This window comes from Phragmites australis, chromosome 6 (assembly GCF_958298935.1).
Source record: "Phragmites australis chromosome 6, lpPhrAust1.1, whole genome shotgun sequence".
Lineage (NCBI taxonomy): Eukaryota > Viridiplantae > Streptophyta > Magnoliopsida > Poales > Poaceae > Phragmites > Phragmites australis.
In genome coordinates, this window is record NC_084926.1 from 12,663,822 (window position 1) to 12,684,969 (window position 21,148).

At 42.1% G+C, this 21,148-nt stretch overlaps 2 protein-coding genes across 3 annotated transcripts; one reads left to right on the forward strand and one right to left on the reverse strand.

The window, feature by feature from the left end:
- Positions 1–689: 689 nt before the first annotated feature.
- Positions 690–7,679, reverse strand: LOC133921734 (uncharacterized). Of its 2 annotated transcripts, XM_062366735.1 has the most exons (5): positions 7,510–7,679; positions 2,441–3,184; positions 2,116–2,326; positions 1,441–1,495; positions 690–1,165 (listed from the first exon to the last, which is right to left on the reverse strand). In XM_062366735.1, exons 2-5 carry the CDS (start codon positions 3,134–3,136, stop codon positions 1,135–1,137), a joined length of 993 nt encoding a protein of 330 aa, XP_062222719.1. In that variant the 5' UTR covers positions 3,137–3,184; positions 7,510–7,679; the 3' UTR covers positions 690–1,134. The 2 variants fall into 2 exon arrangements, with proteins under 2 accessions (XP_062222719.1, XP_062222718.1); XM_062366734.1 differs by lacking the exon at positions 1,441–1,495.
- Positions 7,680–9,810: 2,131 nt separating this feature from the next.
- LOC133921735 (adenosine kinase 2) lies at positions 9,811–14,618 on the forward strand. The gene is made up of 13 exons (XM_062366737.1): positions 9,811–10,026; positions 10,529–10,582; positions 10,774–10,820; positions 10,914–10,945; positions 11,028–11,129; positions 11,232–11,299; positions 12,020–12,096; positions 12,573–12,670; positions 12,740–12,810; positions 13,069–13,135; positions 13,213–13,335; positions 13,780–13,840; positions 14,265–14,618. Exons 1-13 carry the CDS (start codon positions 9,932–9,934, stop codon positions 14,405–14,407), a joined length of 1,038 nt encoding a protein of 345 aa, XP_062222721.1. The 5' UTR covers positions 9,811–9,931; the 3' UTR covers positions 14,408–14,618.
- The last annotated feature ends 6,530 nt before the right edge of the window (positions 14,619–21,148 follow it).

The following is a 21,148-nucleotide window of genomic DNA, read 5'->3' on the forward strand; positions in this document are numbered from 1 at the left end:
AGTGCACTCCAAAGCTCACGTGCAACCGCGGCAATAATAGATTAGACAAATGCTCTTGAATCCCTGTATTTCTTGTGCATCTTAACAGACTGAACAATGGAAGTCCATCCATTTGCAGTGTCTGAGTAAGTTTCCCCTAAATTCTATCTGCAGCTTCACAGCAGAAAATGGTAATATGGTATGTTCGACCGTTTCATGAGTGGGGCATTGCTTGCAATCTAAAAAGTTCCTTCAGTTACAGACGTGGCAATAAGAGATGACAAGAATTGATACTAATGTTCCCACCTGACAACATTCGGGCAACCCCTTTTTCTTTCCTTTAAGGGAAGCATTCAGGTAAACTAGGTGTTTTCGGCTGGTGTAGAAATCTATCCAAGGATATGGATCTGTTAGAAGAAATGCTGGCTGATTGTGAGAAAGCAACACAAGCTAAAGTTTAAATCTGACAGAGAAACTCTCCTGTATGCGTCAAAGTTTCGGGCAAAAACTGAATTCCAATCTGCAGAACAAATGGGTCTTCTCCAAATCTTGTTCTTGGAATGCAGATTTGACCAGAGCAGACACAAGCTAATCGGCCAGTAACTACTGTGACCTACGCTAACTGAACAAACGTCAGTTCTCACTAAACAATGTTCAAAAGTATAGCCGACTACTCAATAAATAAACCTGAACTCCAAGGTACACACCGGTTTCCAGAACGCAAATTTGAGTTAATGAACATGTCTAGCTAACCCAACAAGAGAAGCATACAGACCAAAGAAATCCTCGCTACGTCAGATCGACTCCTCTCTGAGCAAGATACAAAAAGAAACTCGACTTCTAAACACACAGAACTGAAGTTCATGGTACGGCTACTTTTCCGAGCTGGCAACTCCACGACGAGATGCTGGCAACGGATTTACAAAGGCTCGGAGATGAGGTGCAGGTGCACGGTACGTAATTCCAGTGCCCATGACACTGCTCAGAGCATGAGTTAAGGTAGTAGCAGATCTGCCAGAAGTCGCCGTAGCTTGTTGTGCAGTCATGCTAGGCTGTTTAAGGAAGTCGTTTCTCCATGATTGTGGAGCAAGTTCCAGTGACTGGTAAATAGTTGATGATGCAGGAAACCGCGAAACTTGCTGGTCTGATGATTGGTTATGCTCTCCCATGGTTCTCTTGGGTGCACCTGATACAAAGCGAGAAAACATCAACAGGAGCGGACCAAATTGATCTGTTATTGAAACTAACCACAAATGAGAACAGTACATTGCACTTCCAGAGGTTAAGGAACAAGATATTATTGCATGATGAATGTGTGAGAAATCAATGAAAGGATGTCATTTGATGACATGCAGAGGAGTCTAATTCATTATTGAGAACATTATGAGTTCAAACAAAACATTCTGTAATAGCTCCAAAGGAAGTTTCTAATTATATCTCAAAGTAGCATATCAAACAAACCGCAAGAATGCCAAACACACCCTTTGGCTCCATGTGGGATTCCAGCGGTGCACTTCTGTGGAGGTATCGCTATAAAGTGAGATGCTTGCCTTATCAAGGTGGCATGTCAAACAGTTTCCATTTCATTTGAAGAAAGAATGATATGGAAGGGCGTCAAGAATGGCTGGAACATACAGTTAGGAAAGAAATGCAAACAATGCGAGATGTTGACTAAGTTTTGTTCGTCCAATAAGCCAGCCAAGCACAAGAATGATTTCCAGTTCAGTATTAGTTCCTCACGGCAGTTCCTTAAATGCCCCTGAATAAGTTCAGATGTTCACAATATGCCACTAGTCTCACTGACTGACTGGCATGGGCCCGGGAGCCACATGTTAGCCCCACTGCGAGTGGCATATTGTAGAACATACACTTATTCAGTGGCATACTGTGGATTTTCTCTAGTTCCTAAGCAAGAACAGCTTCAAATCCACTCGGATATCATTTTTGTAAGACTTACTTAATGAAAAATATAGGACTGATTAATCATAAATATTTGTTTCCTGGATGGATGGTGAAACCACAAGCTTTTGCGATATCTGAAAGGTGGAAACAAATTTGTGTCCTAATTCATATTAAATAGTTATGCATGCTATTTTGTTATGTTAAGAAGAATTACAGTGTATAAACAACATGTACCTCTTTGACTGCATGAAACAACTCCGGTAGAAGCCTTGTGTATAACCTGAAATGTCTCAGCCAATATCTGTTGTTTGCAAATTTTGTCCTGGAGTATCTCAATTTCCTTCTTCTTCTGCAGTGTGTCCATGTCTAAATTATGGAACTGCTCATCAAACTTCCTTTTAGTTTCAGCCATCACCATTTCGCATTCCAAGACTAATTTTTGTCGCTGACCAAATCCAAGCACAGAGATTGATCAGATGAATAACACCTCAAGAGTTGCAATGTCAATGTGCCATTTATGAGCAGAGGAAAAAATAGAAGAGGGATTCAGGAAAGCAACCTCAGATAGATGCCTCTTGGTCATCAGATCACGCAGCATAAGCAGTTGACTCAACTCAGTTGTAAATGGATCTGATTGAAGCCCACTTTCAAGCATATATTGTTCAGAAATGGAGCCTGTTGTTGTCTGATTGGTTGACTGCCGCTGATCATTTGATGCCCCAGGGCTGTCTAACCAAGTTCTTACTGGACAATTATTCTCGCCAGATGACTGATACTGACTAGCAGCAGTTTGACAAGTCTGATCACAATATTGCTGTTGTCTTACACTTTGGGTCAATGAGGATGAATTTGCATCAACGTTTCGCTGCTCAGCAACTTGGGCAAAGGAAGAGGTGTGATCACTGAGCGACATAAGAAGTCGATTCAACTCAATGGTAATTTGTTCTGACTGGAGCCCACTTTCAGGCATATGCTCAACCGTGGAGCTTGTCATCGTCTGGTTGGCTGACTGTTGCTGAACATTTGATGCCCCAGGGCTGTCTAACCCGATTCTCAACGAACAAGTATGGCCGTCAGATGGTTGATACGGATGAGAAGCATTTTGACAAGTCGGATCATAATGTTGCCATTGTGTTAAACGCCAGGTTAATGATGATGAATTTACATTGTTGTTTCGCTGCTCAGTGATGTGGGCAAAGTAAGAGGCATGACCACTAGATACTTCCTTGCTACCTGCACCATCAGCTTGTTCCATTTGATTAACATTAATTGAAGGTAGCCTTGCAGTTGCAGCTCGAGGTTCCTGCAGAGAAATAATGTCGAAGGATGTTAGATTATGATCTGTCATTGGTATTAAACTGGAATAAATTCATTTGCCATATATTGACTGTCACATCCAGACCCTACTAATGATTTGCGCCTTCACTGAAATACCATATAAAAAAGTAATCGCAATTGGATTGAGATCTTGTCTGGTGGTTCAAGTTTGTAAGAATGACAAGTTAATCAAGCTAATTGACACAAGATGATTTGGTGCAACGTAAAAATAAAGTTCTTGCACACCAATTCTCCATCTTAATGATAATATCCTCTAGCCCACAAACAGACCCAACACAAAATCTAATTGTTAACACAGTAATCCAGAAAAAAATATGACTATGAGCTAAAATACGTCATGATGCAACGCTGTTTCTTGAAAATTTGAGGCAGACTCATGTGAAAACATTCTCTGAGACCTAGAACAAGAACCTTCTGATGCATCACCACCAGACACCAGTACTCACGTGCCTTCGCTTCTCTCTAAAAACAGGTGGAGCAGACACCGCCTTAGCAAGTTCCGAAGCTTCATCAGTGATAGAACGAGAAGAACAGGACCTCTCCACGCTTCCCCCATCGTTTTGCAGTAGTGATGAGAAGGCGACTTGTGTCCCAACTTTTTCACTGAACTCCATGGCGGGTGCATGGTTGGACTGAGAAGACATGCTATCTACTGTGGCAATTTCTTCTGCAGCATCACCCGATAACCCATAGCTGTGAATGTAAGTTTTCTAGAATTGGCTCAAAAACATCACTTTCCATACTTTGATGGGTTTCTTCAAGCTCTCTACGAGAAGCAATTGCTTCTATTTCAGTAGTTAGAGATATCATGTCCAAATATTTGAGCTGTTTTTCACCTTCATAATAATCATGCACATGCCACTTTGATTTCTCCATCTCAAATCCAGAATATGTCAAGGAAGTTTCATCAAAATATTTCTTAAGGTATCCAGCTGTAGCCTCAAACTTCCACTGTTCTTTTTTTCTCCTCTCCTTGTTTCTATCATTTACTTGCCGTTTCAAAAAAAAAATTTGAGCTGAGATCGGATATGTTTATTAAATATCTCACGCAAAATGCAGAAAAATAGCTTCGGTAGCTTCATCCTGTGATATCTTACAGTTGGTATGACACGCTTGTAATGGACTTTATAAGAGCATACATGTTCTTGGAAGAATTCCAACTCCTGTTTCTTTCGCAGAATATTGAATTCCTTGCGATCTCCATTCTGCTGTAACAATAGTTTATTCAGCCTTTCTGAACAAACATCTCAATCTTTTCCAGGACATGGTGATAATCATAATAACTAAAACAATTACACTTCCTTTGCTCATGCCTTTCTTTTGAACTAATATGGAAAGACGGCGAATAACTTAGATGGTGTTTCTCAGAAAATTTTCTACGAAAAGATGGTTGCCTTACATCAACAGATTTACCCTTCAATGAACTATACTTGGACTGTACAACAATAGTATTTGCAGTGCCTCCTTGACGGGAACCTCTTTCAGGTAAAGTTGATCGCCTTGTATTGAACCGCTCCTTTTCAACTGCCACTTGAGCACATGAACCCAACTTTATAGCACTTGCAACCATATCCATGTGGATAAGGCTTTCTAATCCAAATGGTTCAACCCTCCTGAACTCACCTTCTTCTAATTCAGGGCTATAAGATGCTTTATCTTCTTCTCCTCTCTTGCCTATCTCAAGTTTTTTACGTTCAAGTGATTCCTTGCAGGCTTCGTCGTTATCCATAATATCTCACCTAAAAATAGCAGGGTGACAGAAGTGGAAATTTTATGCCGCTACCATGAACAAGACCTCTCCTTGAAAGTTACCATACAAAGATGACATTATTTAGTCCATCAATTCAGTTTACTCTGTTTTGGTAGGCACCTCACTTCCAAATCTAAGCACCGGTAAACTGGCTCATATTTGTCCTAGACAAAAGATAAATGCATACAACATACATATCAATGGCAGGGAGACATATTTTAAACCAATAATTTAAAAGATCACATGTCTTATCACTAATTACGAAAAGATGCTAGCAATATTTCTTAACATGAAAAGTCGGAAAAGAACATAATGACAACATAATTATAGGACTTCTGTATTTAAGACACTGGAAGAAGAAAATATAAGGTCGATTTCTTTACTGAAGCCCATCAGAAAACTACTATTAGTGTTTATGCTAAACAAACAAACTTCAAACCAACTTCTTTAATCAATTCACAGCTCCACATTTTGGGCAATGCAAATATAATTTATTTTAGAATTCTATGAACGAAAAATTCCCTGGTGATTTCATGTGCAGGTGGTGTTATTACAGATTCACAGATCTAGAGTACAGAAGCATAGTCACCAAGTTTCTGGGTCAATGGGGTCGAGGAACGGGAGGAACGTGGTACGCTTCTTGCAAAAGGTTGTGACAAGGCGGGGACCAGATTTTTCCCGCGTTCCCGGAACGGGAATGACATTCCTGGGACGAGGAACATGGCATGGTTCCACCTTCCCGGTGACTAAGGGCTAGAGAAGGTGGGGTGGAGTGGCGGTAGGGCTTGTAAAAGCAAATATTATCACAATTGTAGACAAGGGGTAACCACAACATAATAATCATATCATAACCAAATTTTGAGTACTTTAACACCAAAAGCATAACTATAACAACTTACTCAACGCCTGCAATACTATTATAATCTTTAGTAATAACTTTCACCAGAGCATAATGTAATCAGATCATATCAAGGGATTCATGAAAAGAAATCCCAGATGCATAAAATATGGTCCTTGAAAACTGAAATGGAAAACAGAAGAAGCTGGAAGAAGAAATTTATCCTATTCGACATTATGTACGTAGTGTGGTCATCGACCACAAAGTTAGCGTTGCATAACTACAAATTATACCTATCTATTAAGTGTCGACATGAAAATGTTGATTTCTACCATGTCATTAGTTAATTTTATTACCATCAAGAGCATGGAAGAACTAAACAAGATTGATGCCGCAGCAAAGGCATGGAATGCGCCAAACCAACATTTGCAACACAAGGACCACATACAAAAACGCAAAACAGAAAGCTTTTTAGATTATAGCATACACCCATCAACTGTAGAAGCTATTGTACAATCCGGACCAATTTTTCGAAATGTTGCAGGAAGGATGCCAAGTTCTACTTGTAAGTAGATACAAGGAATCAAAGGAACCTGGTAAGATCAAGCAATTTACGTCAATTGGAGGTGTAAGGGGATGAAATTGCAGAATTATCTTGAATGTGAGAATGCGTGGAGGACATGGTGAAAAAAGATTGACATCTTCCGACCTTGTTCAATTATGCTACTCCGTACCCCTGATGGCACTCCCAACGGCCTAGTTAGCGATATCCATGGAATTAATTAACATGACAACAAGGATCAATGATGATGAGGAGGGAAAGATAAATAAGACAGAGATTGTAGCAATGTCTTACATAAGACACTGCTTGGGCACAAAATCCGATCAAGAAGCAACCAAGATTTTGCATTGGAGTGTAGAATAGTGTCTGTGGCGCTAAACCACTGCTTGCATGAGAAGACAAAGCATTGATTGTTAGGTTCCACCCTTAGAATAGGGTGGACCGGCGGGAGATCTGCCAATTATATTAATTAAGAGGAAAAGCCCCGGCAAGAATAGCGTCTTTGTGATGTGGATGTTATAGCATGAGAAGGTAAAGCATTTATTGTTAATTGTTACTACGATTATTGTAGCATCTATGCGATGTGGAACTCATAGACATATCCATATAATGTCTACCGTTGGGGAATGCCCTATCAAGCAAAGCAATCACACTGCTCCGATCCCAAATATAAGTCCATTTAAAATCACTAAATAAAAGTGATTGGAAGTATCTTCCCGCAAAAATCAAGGACCGCAACTACAGCGGTAAACAAAAAGTTATCAACTTTACCCACAAAGCCCAACCGTCCAGTAAATTCTCCACCGTTCAAAACCGCCCATTTCATTTGCACCCAACCAAAAACCGCTCCATCGGACGAAAACGCACGCACGCAAGTAGCGAAACCCCCGGACACCGGCAGCGACCACATAAACCCTATCTGAACCACCCGTGTAGTCGCGCAAGCAAACCGACGGCCTAAGCGACACCGAGCGCGCGCTCGAAACGCCGGCCCCTCAAAACCCTCGCCGAGCCCCCTAAGGCTAAGCCGCCCCTTCACTACTCGAACGCGAATCAACTTAAGCGGCGGCAACAGGCCACGCAGATGAACAAAACAAAAACACCCACATCGCAGACCGGTGAAGAAGCTTGCTCGCTCACCTACAAGTGGAGCAGCCCGGCGCCCAGATGCGTCCGAATCGGGCGTTTCCGGCGCGCCGCCCGGGAGAGCGCCGAGAGTTTCGAGGGCAACCGGCGCCGCGGGTGGGTGGGGTACAGGGTGTGGGTTCGGGGGCGTGAGCCGGAAATGGAAACGCGAGCGTCGTGCGGTGCGGAGCTGGCACTGTGATCGCCCCGGAGTCGTCGGCTTTCATTTATATGATGATCGATCACGTCGACGAGAAGTTCCGGAAGTGCCCCCGGGGGGTTTGGGTTGGGTTCCGCGCTGGGTCACTGGCCGCTGGGGGCCACGGCTTGTTTGGCCTTTGAGAGCTGTTGCTTCAGTGCGCAAGTCAGCAGCCGCGTGGCGGGGTGGCGTGCTGCTGCCATCTGTCATCTACAGGAAGGGTAGCCTGCTTGGGGAGAGCAAGTAAGGTCGTCTGGTTAGCGGAGCCTTTTTCAAAAGTTTTTTTTAGAAGTTATTGCTAAAAAATTGTTTAAAAATTGTTTTTTATGCGGATGAAATATACATCATATGTAAGTACGAATATTATTTATGAGAGGCTAAAAAAACTATTCTAGATTAGTTTCTGACTTCCAGTAATAATGACAAATTTTACTAGTTTTCGCTTTTTAGAAGTTATTTTCAGAAGCAGATTGTTTAGTTCAGCTTTCACTTTTGAGAGCTGAACCAAACACAGCTTAAGCACTCCTTTTGGAGGTTTGTCCACAATATTTATTTATGTTAAAATTCGTACTAAGATATAGATAAAAAAAAATTATAGATATATAAAAAAAATCAATAAATTGATGAATATCATATGAGATATATGATCGGCTGAAATAAGTTCAAACTGATGGATGAGGGCTAGTACATTCTAACATAGAGGTGACATCAATGACATTTCTTATTTTTATATTTTTAAATCCAAAAATTGTATATATATATATATATATATGCATACAATTTTTTGATTTAACCAATATAAAAAGTAAAATTGACATCAATCGGTCTCAGCTTGTCGGCCCGAAATTCTAGTAAGCCCGGCCACGAAACGAAAGGCCATCAATTGGGCCAGTCTGCCTAAAAGGTTGGGCCTTGACAGCCTTATACGGCCCAATGCTTGTACTGGGCCGCAAAGCTGTGCAACCCTTTCGGCCTTTTCTAATTGGATTCAAAAATCCTAAACATTTTTACATATTTTATAATCCATATGCAACCTATTTTAATTGGATTCACTAAAAAGCATGTTTAGAATTTAAAATAAAATTATAAAAAAATCTACTTTTATAACTTCTAGTAATTGTTAGGACATCAAATAAACTCTCAAAAATCTAGAATAATTTACTAATAGTTTTCTTATGTGATGGAATAATTTCTAAAATTATTTTCAACTCTAATTCTATATATGTTTGAATTCAAATTGAGTTAAAAGAAGAATATCATATGAAATTATAAAAATATATATAAATTGAGCATTACGGAACTCACTTTTTCATCATATAACCTAGTACTGAAAATAATTTTAAAAACTATTTTATAACATAAGAAGAATATTAGTGAATTATTTCAGATTTTTAGGAATTCATTTGATACCCTAATAATTGCTATAAGTTATAAAAATAGATTTTTTTTAGAGAATTTTAGTATAAATTCTACACAGACTTATTAGGTGAATCCAATTAAAATATATTGCACATGTATTTTGGAACACGTACAAACATTTAGAATTTTTAAAGTAATAGAAAAATCATTGTTTTATACAAAGAAGGTAGTGGGAAATTAAACATAAGTACTGTTCATGGCGGGCTGCCCCTTTGAGGGTAGATCTGGCCGTATCACTGTGATATGCTTATCGGCATATCGCTATTTGAGAGGGTTGTAACTCTATTGAAAGACGGGTAGACGTTTATTATTATAAATCTTTTTATCTGAACCCTATTTATTTAATTATTTTAGTTAAAAATGTAAAAATAAAAAACTCGTAAAGGCAGTGTGGTTGGCAGCACCGCACCACTACCGACCGATCCCCAGCCTCAACGTGGTTGGTGGGCGAAAAGGACCCCGCGCATCGTCCACCAAACTCTGCACACCGAACGCAGCAAACGAAACCATCCAGAGGCCGGTGGCCCCGCATGTCCGTGTGATTAGTGGCACCTCGTCGGGTACGAGTAGTACGCAGAGGGTGGGAGGGGCTCGTCCACCGTTCCCACATCCCACGCCCGCGACGCCCACCAACCCCGCCGAACCGCACAGAGGGTGACAGGTGGGGCCAACCGGGTTGGGCGAGCCCAACTAAACCCCCGCACCCATCGCCCACTTCCCCTCCCTCGCCCTCACCCTCGCCCGCGCAACACCACGAGCTTCAGATCTCAAGTCGCCCCCGCCGCCGCCGCCGCATCGTTCGCGAGGAGAGCAGAGGAAATGGCGGCGAGCAGCAGCTACGAGGGCGTGCTCCTGGGGATGGGAAACCCCCTCCTCGACATCTCCGCCGTCGTCGACGACGCCTTCCTCGCAAAGTACGCGCTCGCCTCGCCCTCCTCCTCCTCCTCCTCCTCCCCGTCTGGTCTGTGGCGCTTTGAATTTCTGTAATTGAAAACTAGTCTACTTTCGATCCAGATGGTTTGGTTGGTTTTGGTAATATTGTGGCGTGGTCTCATTAGATCCGCAACGGAAACGCAATTGTTTCCATGTAAATCAATCTTAGATGCATGCACGTGCCGCACAGGACAAACATTTGCATTGGACACTGATCCGAAATTGTTTAATTGATCAAATACCACTGCGATCCGCCGGCGCTATGTCTGCGCTCCAATTCCTTGTTGTATGGATGTCAGCTGCTCCTCCTCCAATTTTTCGCTTTATCGTGCTAGATCTCCAAATCTCGGTGGTCCATATGACTCTGTGCGCTGCAGTTGGTGGCATCAATGCCATGCTGTTGCTTAATTATTGTTACCCGCTTGGTGGTTTGTGTGTTGTAATCATGATATGATACTAACGTACTTCTCCGCCTCTGTTTAGGTATGACATCAAGCTGAACGATGCCATTCTCGCAGAGGAGAAACACTTGCCTATGTAAGTATATGTATCACTATTGCCCCTCAACTCCTTTGTCATTATTTTATTCATGTGTTTTGTTGCCAAGCTGTGACTAATTTTTTGTTTAAATCTCATGTTAAACTCCTTAATTTCGTGAGAAGACGTGCAAGCATTCTTCTATTGTGTGCAGTTGTACGTTGTTACTTAATATAGTTGTTTTTTCGCAGGTATGATGAGTTGGCCAGCAAGAGCAATGTTGAATATATTGCTGGAGGTTAAGATTTCTTAACCTACGCATGAAATCCATAAATTGACAGCTTGATAAATCCTCCGATTAGTTATATCGTCATTCTTTTTGTTCTTACAGGAGCCACCCAGAACTCTATCAGAGTTGCCCAAGTAAGCTCTGAAGCCTCTAAAATCTGAACAACAGAAACTTGTTGCTAGGCCTCTTTATTTACTTGTATCTCATGACTTGCAGTGGATGCTTCGAATTCCTGGCGCAACAAGTTACATGGGATGCATCGGAAAGGACAAGTTCGGTGAGGAGATGAAGAAGAATGCACAAGCTGCAGGAGTTACTGTTAGTTCTTAAGCTCCTTTTCGTCAAGACATTTGATGCTGTAATTTTCTTTTCCATTGATTCATTGTCTAATTTGGCCTTGATCTTGTCTTATGAATCCAGGCTCATTACTACGAGGATGAGGCTGCACCTACCGGCACATGTGCTGTTTGTGTTGTTGGTGGCGAAAGGTGTTACTTTGTTATCTATGATACCCCTTACTGTTTATTTATGTTCATTTATGTTATTTTAATGCATAGCATTTGTGTTTGGTAGTGAAAGCTGTACATTATGCTTAATGACTACTTAAGAAGATTATGGTGTGATTCTGATCATGTATAATTATGTGATTTCCGCTCCTTGAGTCTGTTAGTTCAAGTTGTCATGGCCTGGTTTTTGAGTGCAACATCAGTAGCGTGCAGAATTTGAGGCGTATAACTTTGTTGGTGCAACAATGTTGGGGGCAGTAATTGCATCCTGTATCTTCAAACATGGTGTTAACATTTGTGTAAATAAGTTTGCACAGGTTGATTTAAACATATTATCTTCTTTCTGTGATGTTTTTTCCTTGTTGGTTCCTCTCCATTTTACACATCAAAATTAGATCATGGATTGCACTTTTTGCATCGCGTGCTAAGATTAGGAATCTGCCCACTCTGTCCATACTAATGTTCTATACCGTGTTGGCATACAAAAAGTGCATAGATACTTTGAAAGGTTGGATGGTGTTCCTCAAACTTTGTGCCTAAAAGTAAGCCATAGCAGTACTAGTATTAAATGGTTTCAATTGTAGGATCAAGTGCTATCCTAGTATCATCTGTTACGTTTCTATATCCTGCCATTTCACACTGTTTTGATTCTCAGTAGTTTTTCTTCTGCAAGAATATCAGTTAATTTCTTTCTGTAACCAGGTCATTGATTGCAAATTTGTCGGCGGCCAACTGCTACAAATCTGAGCATCTCAAGAGGCCAGAGAACTGGGCACTAGGTATAATGTATCTTTTGAGCTCTTGTGGACTTTTAGCTGAAGTTGCTTATGCTGTGCGGATCGGATTGTGCAAACTTTTCTGTTGGTACATTAACGTCAGATGAAATACATATTCCTTTACGGATTACAAAATAAAAGTCCAATTATATCACTAGATCAGAGCATATCAGTCTTTACGTATTCAAAGTACTCTAGCAAATAGTCTACTATCATTGTCCATCGATTGCGGAGAACATGGCTTGGTACTCTTGTTTCAAGTTGCATTGTTGAAAGGAATCAATGCATTGTTTCCTGAACGAAATTTTTTTATGCGGGAAGAGAGAATTACCATTTACGGTTAACAAAAAAATTGGTACAAAATGTTTTAGACTTTGACTAATCCTGTAATCCATCACCTTTGTTTGAACTCTGTTCCTTTTAAATTGGTGGATTGGCTTTTTCCTGACAATTATAATTTATTATATTATTCTTGACAGTTGAGAAAGCAAAATACATCTACATTGCTGGCTTTTTCCTTACGGTGTCCCCTGATTCTATTCAGCTAGTTGCTGAGCATGCTGCTGCTAATAACAAGGTAAAATTTTATTAAGAAAACATCCGTTTGAAGTTGTTGCTACAGTTTGATTGACCATGCTATTTGCAGGTGTTCCTAATGAACCTCTCAGCTCCCTTTATCTGCGAGTTTTTCCGTGATGCCCAAGAGAAGGTTCTCCCGTAAGTGTTGTTTTCTGTAGATGTTCAATGTTTTGAACTTCATCTGAGACCTCATATAGCAACTCAAGTAAAAATGCATAAAAAACAATGCTCCTTATCAAGAGTCAAGGCATTTTCCTAAGTTTGCCACATGATAATTTTCTAGCCAATTAACTTCTGCTATGACATGGAGGACCCAATGTGTACTTATATTCCTGTTTATTATATGGATGTAAAGTCTTTTTTCTGAAGATATGTTTGCTACCTTAACCAATGTAGGTATGTTGACTACATCTTCGGTAATGAAACTGAGGCAAAGATCTTCGCTAAAGTCCGTGGTTGGGAGGTAATTTTTCGTTTATACTCCTATAATTTTTACCTTTGGTGATTGTGCTGCTGGCTCATTACCTTCTATAATTGTAGACTGAGAATATTGAGGAGATTGCTTTGAAGATCTCCCAACTGCCTCTGGCTTCCGGAAAACAAAAGAGAATTGCTGTGATTACTCAAGGTGCTGATCCAGTGGTTGTTGCTGAGGATGGAAAGGTAAATGTTCTTGTCTGTTTGATGCTGGAAGTCTACTATATGTGACGGCATTTTAGTTAGTCTAGTACTCTAGTCACATATGCATAGGCTTTCAGCAACTAGTTTCAAATTCAATATTCATATTCTTTGTTCTAGTTTCTAACTATATAGGATGTTGGACATGGAAGGACATGTCCATCTTGTTAATGTGCTCACTTCCCTTTTTCTCTTTTGCAACAAATCTGTCTTTGAACGTTTTGTTCTGACTTAAACCTTGGATGCGCTTTTGTAAGACAAACTGTTTGCTCAACAGTTATTTTGTCCAAAGATGCTGCATCTGTCATTTTTTTCTTTTCTCTGCTAATAAGGGCGAATGGTTACAGTCTTGAGTATATTAGAACCTCATGTACGATTTAGTTCAAGCAATTTAACGTGAATATGAACTAATTATTGTGTTTCTAATAGGTGAAAACATTCCCCGTGATCCTGTTGCCCAAGGAGAAGCTCGTTGACACCAACGGCGCAGGTACATGTCCCTTTTGCGTTATGATTTGATTTTTTGTTTCTGACTTTTTCTTCAAACACTAGTGGATGTTTTGTAAGAAGGCTGCTTGGCAATGTGTATCATGAAATACTATAGATACCTTTTAGTGTAACCAAGTTTGCACTGGTATGGTCATCACACCGACAAGATGGTCATCAGCCTTTTCTTATTCTAATACCTTAAAATTGAACAAGCTTTTCTCTGTGGTAGACTAATTTTGAATACTCAATAGTCAACAATCATGATAGTTGTCGCAGATATGTTCGGGCAACATGCAATAGAATATGCTACAAACCTACAAAAGTAGTACAGCACCAAATTTGGATAATGGCAAACAAATTGGTTTATTGTACTCTCCACTCCATTTTATGTGCTGTTCCTGATAAGCAATCCTCCTTTCCCCCAGGTGATGCTTTTGTTGGAGGCTTCCTCTCTCAGTTGGTTCAAGAGAAGAGCATTGAGGACTGCGTGAGGGCTGGTTGCTACGCCGCAAACGTTATCATCCAGCGCCCTGGCTGCACTTACCCTGAGAAGCCTGACTTCAACTAGAACAAATGCAACAAACATTATGGGAGGGGCTGTTATAGGCACACTTATTCTTGACCGCTTAGTGGTTCGGTGTGTAATGTTCTCCCTGCATTCTTCCGAGGCTTTTTCTTCTGATCCGGCCAATACTTTTGCCGTGATGTATGTCCTGAGAACTATAAATTTCGCTTTTGGCTTCGAATAATGTAGGATTGCCAGTATGCTGTGTTGCTTCCCTGTTACTTGCAATGTCCTGATTGGGTAACGTCAAATGATATATGTTCCCGTTTTGCGCTCCTATAATTGCTCTGTTTCTGTCTTGAAGGAAGGTTTTTTCCACTAAAAAAGAAAAAAAAAAGGGAGAGAGAGAGAGAATGAAAGAAAGGCTTGTTCGTAGCAGGCTATCACCAGCTTCGGCCCATTTAGGTAGCCCTAGCAGAAGGCCCACGTTTGTACAACAACTTGATGACTTGTCTCAGGGTGTTGTGTATTCGAGTTCCAGTTATCCAGTGTATGTAAAATGCAACATTTTCCCATCTTTGCTAGCGAGAATCACGCCCGAGGTAATAAAATGGAAGATTGGGCCCTCAGCTTGCTTAATGAATGGGTGAGGTTTGGATAATCTTGGGTGCCGTTTTCACGAAGCCTATGCACTCAACCGTTATCTGATGCCGGGTCACCGACTTCGCTCTGTAGACCTCAGTAAAAGTTCTGAATTTGATCGAGCCGTGGTTGGAGTTCTGATCAAGGAGTGTTGCAGTGTTTTGAATTCTGAGTTTACACTAGAAGCTGGTTTTGGTGCGAGTTCAGGGTCGCAGCTCGCAAACCGGCAATTCACTACTTTTCTGGTGGAATTTTAGTTGCACCTGATTTTGTACTATCTCCGATCTCAAATACAAATGCATTTAAGTTTGTCCTAAGTTAAACATTTGGACATTTGACTATTAATAGCGGTAAAATCATATAGATTGATTACATAAGGTTGATGTAACTAGAATCATTATGAAAATACTTTTATAATATATAACTCTTCATATTTAAATTAATATATTTTTATAAATATTTATTAATCAAAGTATCATATTAAAGCCTATGTCGATGTCATAATAAACTTATATTTAGAATGAGAGGTAGTACCTTGTTTTGTCGGCATCAATTTGGCTGGTATCCCAATGGAAGTCTGAAATTCCGAAACGCCAGTAGGGGCATCGCCAAAGTGATACTGACTGACAACGATGTGCAACGAGTAATGCCAGTGACAACCTGAGGAATTCTACTGCAACCGAACCCAATTTTCCATTGTACAATTGGCATGTTACTGAATTTTCTAGGTCTAATATACCCGTCACATCGGTTACACCTCAAAAGGTTTGGGATAAGTTGCTCGTGATTGCTTTCCCTGAATTGTTTAGTTCTCAGGTTGTTACATGAAAAGCGAGGTGCACACAGGGGCGGATGCAGGGGTCGTCGGGTGGGGCGGGGCACACTTAAATTTTTGTTTTCAAGAACCCTGCTTCCTGGCCTAGCCTAACTTATCTAATCACCAACTCCATGCCCCTCGCCCGGTCGTCCGACGCCCGACTGCCCGAGTCCCTGACCTGGTCGCCCTAGCCGCCACGCCTACTACGTCTTGATGAGTTGCCGCCGTGACGCGAGGAAGCTCAAGAGCGGCACTGCCAGCGCGTGCGCGTGGCCGCTAAGGGAGCAGTAGGTGTATGAGCATGGCGCGAGGTTGAGCGCGTCGGGGAACTTGGCCTCCTTCATCATAGAGTCGCCGGGGCACCGAGCCACTCTCAGCTCTCTAGTGCTCGCGCCCTGCCACTCTCACCCCTGCGTTCTCCGCTCCATCTCCCGTTCTGCTCCTCCCGTGAGGCTGTGTCGCCGTGTGACCCGTGCTCTGCGCCTCCGCCGGCCGTCGGCTCGCCCCACCCCTACTAGGGCTAGCATAGTTACATCGTTTCCAATTTTTCTGGATCCGCCAACTGGGTGCAGAGACGATAAGAAATGCTATCAAAACTGATCAGGAGAAGGGCTGTACCGAACTTAGGTGTGCATGGCTCTTGCAAAAGAGCGAACCGTTGGTAACGTTGGTGCACCTACCAAACCTCCCTTTTCTCCTTTGGTTGCAAAAGAAGGCCCTGGATGTCACCCGGTGAGCTAGCTAGCATAGCAATCGCAATTCTTCTTGTAAAAATAAAAATCCCAGTTCTTACTTTGCAGTAGCTACGCTGGCGTAATTTTTTGCTGCTTCTACGGAGAGTACCTGAGTTACATCCCACTACATATCCGCCAATGGTCCATGCGCATTCCCCTGCGTGTGCTTATGGGAACAGACATAGTACGACATTATCGTTTGGAAGACCTATCACGCACTTGGGCCGTTTGCTCCTTCTTCTCCATATTAATGGTTAGAAAAAAAAGGAAGATGACTTGATGGAGGAGAGCCGCCCGTCACCCTTTCTTCAACCTTCCGTACACGCTCGATCTCTCTCTTCTCAACTATGTCGGCACACACTCCCCCGCCCTCCTACACCCGTATATGGTGGCATCCTACCGCCATATCTCCCGTCTTGTCACCAGCCTATTCGGTGGCCCTCTACCGTCCGTGACCAGTCACATCTCCGTCGCAACCGCTCTATGCTCCTCTCCTTTCTTCTTGAATGGTTGTTTGTCCCCTTGACTCTTATTTATACCAAGACAAAACAACTTGAGTTTGGCATACCTCGGATCTGGTGGCTTTGGTCTTCAAACATTCCTTTGTACCTTCTCAGCCACCGCTCATGCTCTGCGACAGTCCTTGTAATACCCAGTCCATTAGCGTTTTTGATTTCGACCTGTGTGACCAAATGTTCCGGTGTGGTGGGTTGAGTTAATGCCTTAGTAGTTTAGATAAGTTGGGACTAGTTCTATAAGTCTTTACGCTCCAAACATAGTATCTTCGGATTAACCCTTTTATACGAAGCGATGACGAAAATATAAAAGATGTGATATGTATATGTAGATTTGTCTCATATGTAAGCTAGATTGTAAAAAGATTTTAGACACAGGATGTTACAGTCTTAGCGCTGGTCCAATGGCTAGCGGCGACTACGAACACAACATCTTACGAAAAACTCCACCCTATCCAGACTGCAGAGACCACGAATCCGATTCAGGCTATATTGTCCCTAGTCTCTCAAGTTTTCTCTTAGTAGCACAATACCATGATACTGTTTGAGATAAGTCCTCAAACGTGAGAAGACACAAATAGTAATTTGTGAAAGCGTTGACAATCATTTACAGTGAAATATTGTATCACGCATACTGATTGCAAATGTACTGTGCCGATGTGTCGCTTTTACTGTATACGAGTACTATAACGATACTATACTGCTATATCTGAATGGTCTTCTTCCAATTCAATAGATCACAGCAGGACAAAGTTACCGTACTCTTCACCGTCTGACTTTGCCGTGACTTTGCTGAGCCGGTTCCACTGATAAGCAACCGAAGAAAGAGACCGAGACAGGACACTCGACTATCTGACGTAAAGGTTGCAGCACCGTACAGGTTGCTCGTCCAACGCGCGCCTCAGACTCGATCGCATCCACCTCGGCGGGCGGGCAGCGACAGCACCACCCACCACGTGCCGACCGCAAGTGGCAACCGGCCGGCCGGTGGGCTGCGCGCAGCAGCACGTTGCGACACACGCCCGCAGCGTGGCGTGTCCCCGCTCGTGCTTCGCTTTCGTTCTCTCACCATGGCGCATGGGGCGCCTCTGCCTCCCTAGCTTCGATCAGTTCCCCGCCCTGGGGACGATCAGAAAATTCGACCTGCAGAATACTTAGCTTACGTATCGTTCAGAGAGTTCGTGCTTGCCATCAAGCTGCATGCGAGCGGTGAAAAATAGGCTACGTGTGCATTTTGTTTACATACTGTTGCGATGCTATACATGTACCTTAACATGTTCCCTTGCAATAAGCAGAAAAAACACTCTTCTATATTTTTTGTCATGCCCAGTCCCCACAGTTACCTCTTGACTCCCACCCCTGTCCCACGGCTCGCTTTCCACTGTAGCCTCTGGTGACGTCATTGGCCCCGTGGCTGTCTGCCTCACTACCTCCGACCGTTATCATCACCTACAGTCAGCAGTGACCTCATCACCTTTCTGTGCCACCTTCTGCCGCCATCCCTCTAAGCCTAGGAGAACCTTGGCCCTAACCCTAACCTAGCGATCGGTGGCGGTGACCTTCAGCAAGCGTGTCGTGAGAAGGAAGACGACGTTCGGTGATGGCCATGTGTCTCATAGGGAGGGGTTGGACGCTCAGCATAGCATAATACGGGCTCATCGTGTCATCACGTGTCACCTGTGTAGGTGTGTCCACGAGGTTTGCTCCTTGAGGGTGCTCACAAAATAAGATTTCCCAAGTTTCTTAAGTTCTAATTTGGATTCTATGTATTTTGATTTCAAACCCGTGGGCAACTTCTTCTAATTAATACAACATGTAATTATCCAATCAGTTGAAAAAACAAGTTTTTAGCCCATAATCTAGCTGAGGTAGCGTGTGGAACTGGAGGAGTGTGTTCCACTAATCCACTAATCCACAGCTGAGTTGTTTCCTAGCGTCCCACATGATTGATATACTTTTAGGACCGAAAGTGATGATTAGAGGGGGTGAATAAGCATCTCAATAATTTCTTGTGAAATAGATGGCCTTCTACTATTTTTAATCACCCGACGCACCTCAAATCTTGAGCGAAAGCAAAATACTCGGAGACACAAAACAAGATGGAAAGTTTCAAGGCAATATGACTCCACGGATGAAATGTAAACCATAGGTTCCATTCAAAATTATTTATGTGTCTTTGTGCCCAAAAGCTTGCAACTTTGAAAATAGATGGAACAGAGACAAGATCACCGGGCAAGTAAACTCTCCAAGATGATGGTCTAGAGGAAAGAGAATTTAAGACCTCATCACATATGCATGTGTATGTGAGTTTTATGCCTCTAGCATCAAGAAAAATAACTTCCCAAGGTATTGAAATTCAGCTCAAAAAGAAAAATGAAAATTAACAAAAAAAAATACTAAGAACTTTCAAACTTGCAAGGGAGCCAATAGAAGGAAACTAGAAGTGAATTTAAGCATATGCAAAAATTTAAACTTCATTACTCAAAGAGGTTACCCTATTTTAGACGGATTACTAAGATTTATTTTTTAAAACTCACACCTATTACATAAGTTAAGCACTCATCTCTCTTCTAAAACCCTAGCACAAGGCTCTCATATTGATGACTCAAGGGGTTCTTACCAACCAGCCATACCTCTTTATTTATAGCCTAGGAAACTTACCCCCAAATTTTCTTAACTGTTCCCAAAATACCCCTATCTTATAGTACATTTCTATCTACATCGGAGGCATTTTGGTCTATTTTTTTCTTCATCCATCGGATGACCGTGGCACTTTCACGACTTAGCTTCGTCTCAACGCAAGCTTTGCGATGATACCACGTGCACTCCATCCACCCGCAGTTTTGTGGCCAAACGAGGAAACCGACTTGCACGCTTATTAAGGTGTGACTCACAACTGCTTGCTTTGACCTCAAGCAAGTCTTTCGATGTTGACGCGTGTCCTCCATCTTGCGATCATAACCATCGGTAAGTCTCTCCCGCTCCCGATCCTTCGGGGCGTCTTATCACTTGCACTGGCATCTTCTTCGTTTTACTTTGTCAACACGCCGCCTTCATCAACCTTTATCTCTTGCCTTGCTTGACCTCCACGTGTACCGTTAGGACCATCCTTGATTCTACCCCTCCTTTTTGATTGTCTGACAACAAGCACCCCGCTCGGCCCTGATCACTCGCCATCAACCGCCAAGTTGCATCCATCACCTGCACACCATGAAACCAGCAAACATGCATCTCCAGAACTATATAACATCATCACATGTTAGTCCAAATCGAAATCAAGTTGAAAAAGATCAGACGTAACAAAAACGTACACACCGGATGGTTCGACGTTCACACCAGTGCAACACCGGACCATCTGGTGAGTACAACTTCATTGGAACCCGGTTTACATTCCTCTCTGAAAAAATTAGTCCAATGATCATAAAATCTCAACACCAGACAATCTGGTGAACACCTCAAAATTTGCCTCGGAACTGCAAGGCTCCGTTGATACTCTCCGGTGTTCACACGCCCATCACCGGACCATCCGTGAATACATCATCACTGGAACTTAGTTTTTCAACATCTCTGAAAATCTTTATCCGGTGAAGCCTCCGGTGATCACCTGTGCACACATTAGACTATCCGGTGAGTCTACCGCACCAGACTTTCATATTTGCATCCTTCTCTGGAAAAATTAGTCCGATGCTCACTCTCACTCATACTGAATTTTCCAGTGAATGAATTTTTCTTTGACTCTACGCTAAAAAACTCTGGTGCTCACATCTACCACACACCGAACTATCCGGTGTAGTCAAAAACCCTCACACTGGATTATCTGGTGAGTATAAGCTTCTTGCACCAAGACAACGATACAAACTCCAATTCTTTTCAACTTTAGTTAGACAAAATCAACATTGCAGTATATAACCATACATATGCTAACCAACAAAAGCCACGTAAACGTCAATCACTCATCAAAAAAGATAAACTAAGACACATCTTAATTTGGTTTCTCAGCACCAGATTGCATTGATAATGGCATCTATTAATATCGCCCCCCCCCCCCCCAAAGAAATTACTCGTTTGTTGTGAGAGTGATTGTTTGCTAGCCTAA

Bases quoted from the DNA above. Each gene is read 5' to 3' on its own strand.
- LOC133921735 (XM_062366737.1), top strand. From the start codon at position 9,932: ATGGCGGCGAGCAGCAGCTACGAGGGCGTGCTCCTGGGGATGGGAAAC. The intron at 11,300-12,019 runs GTGTTACTTTGT...TTCTGTAACCAG, and splicing joins TGTGTTGTTGGTGGCGAAAG to GTCATTGATTGCAAATTTGT. The intron at 13,136-13,212 runs GTAATTTTTCGT...CTATAATTGTAG, and splicing joins CTAAAGTCCGTGGTTGGGAG to ACTGAGAATATTGAGGAGAT.
- LOC133921734 (XM_062366734.1), bottom strand. From the start codon at position 3,136: ATGGAACAAGCTGATGGTGCAGGTAGCAAGGAAGTATCTAGTGGTCAT. The intron at 2,327-2,440 runs GTTGCTTTCCTG...GGATTTGGTCAG, and splicing joins CCAAGAGGCATCTATCTGAG to CGACAAAAATTAGTCTTGGA. The intron at 1,166-2,115 runs GTACATGTTGTT...GCTTTGTATCAG, and splicing joins TGTTTCATGCAGTCAAAGAG to GTGCACCCAAGAGAACCATG.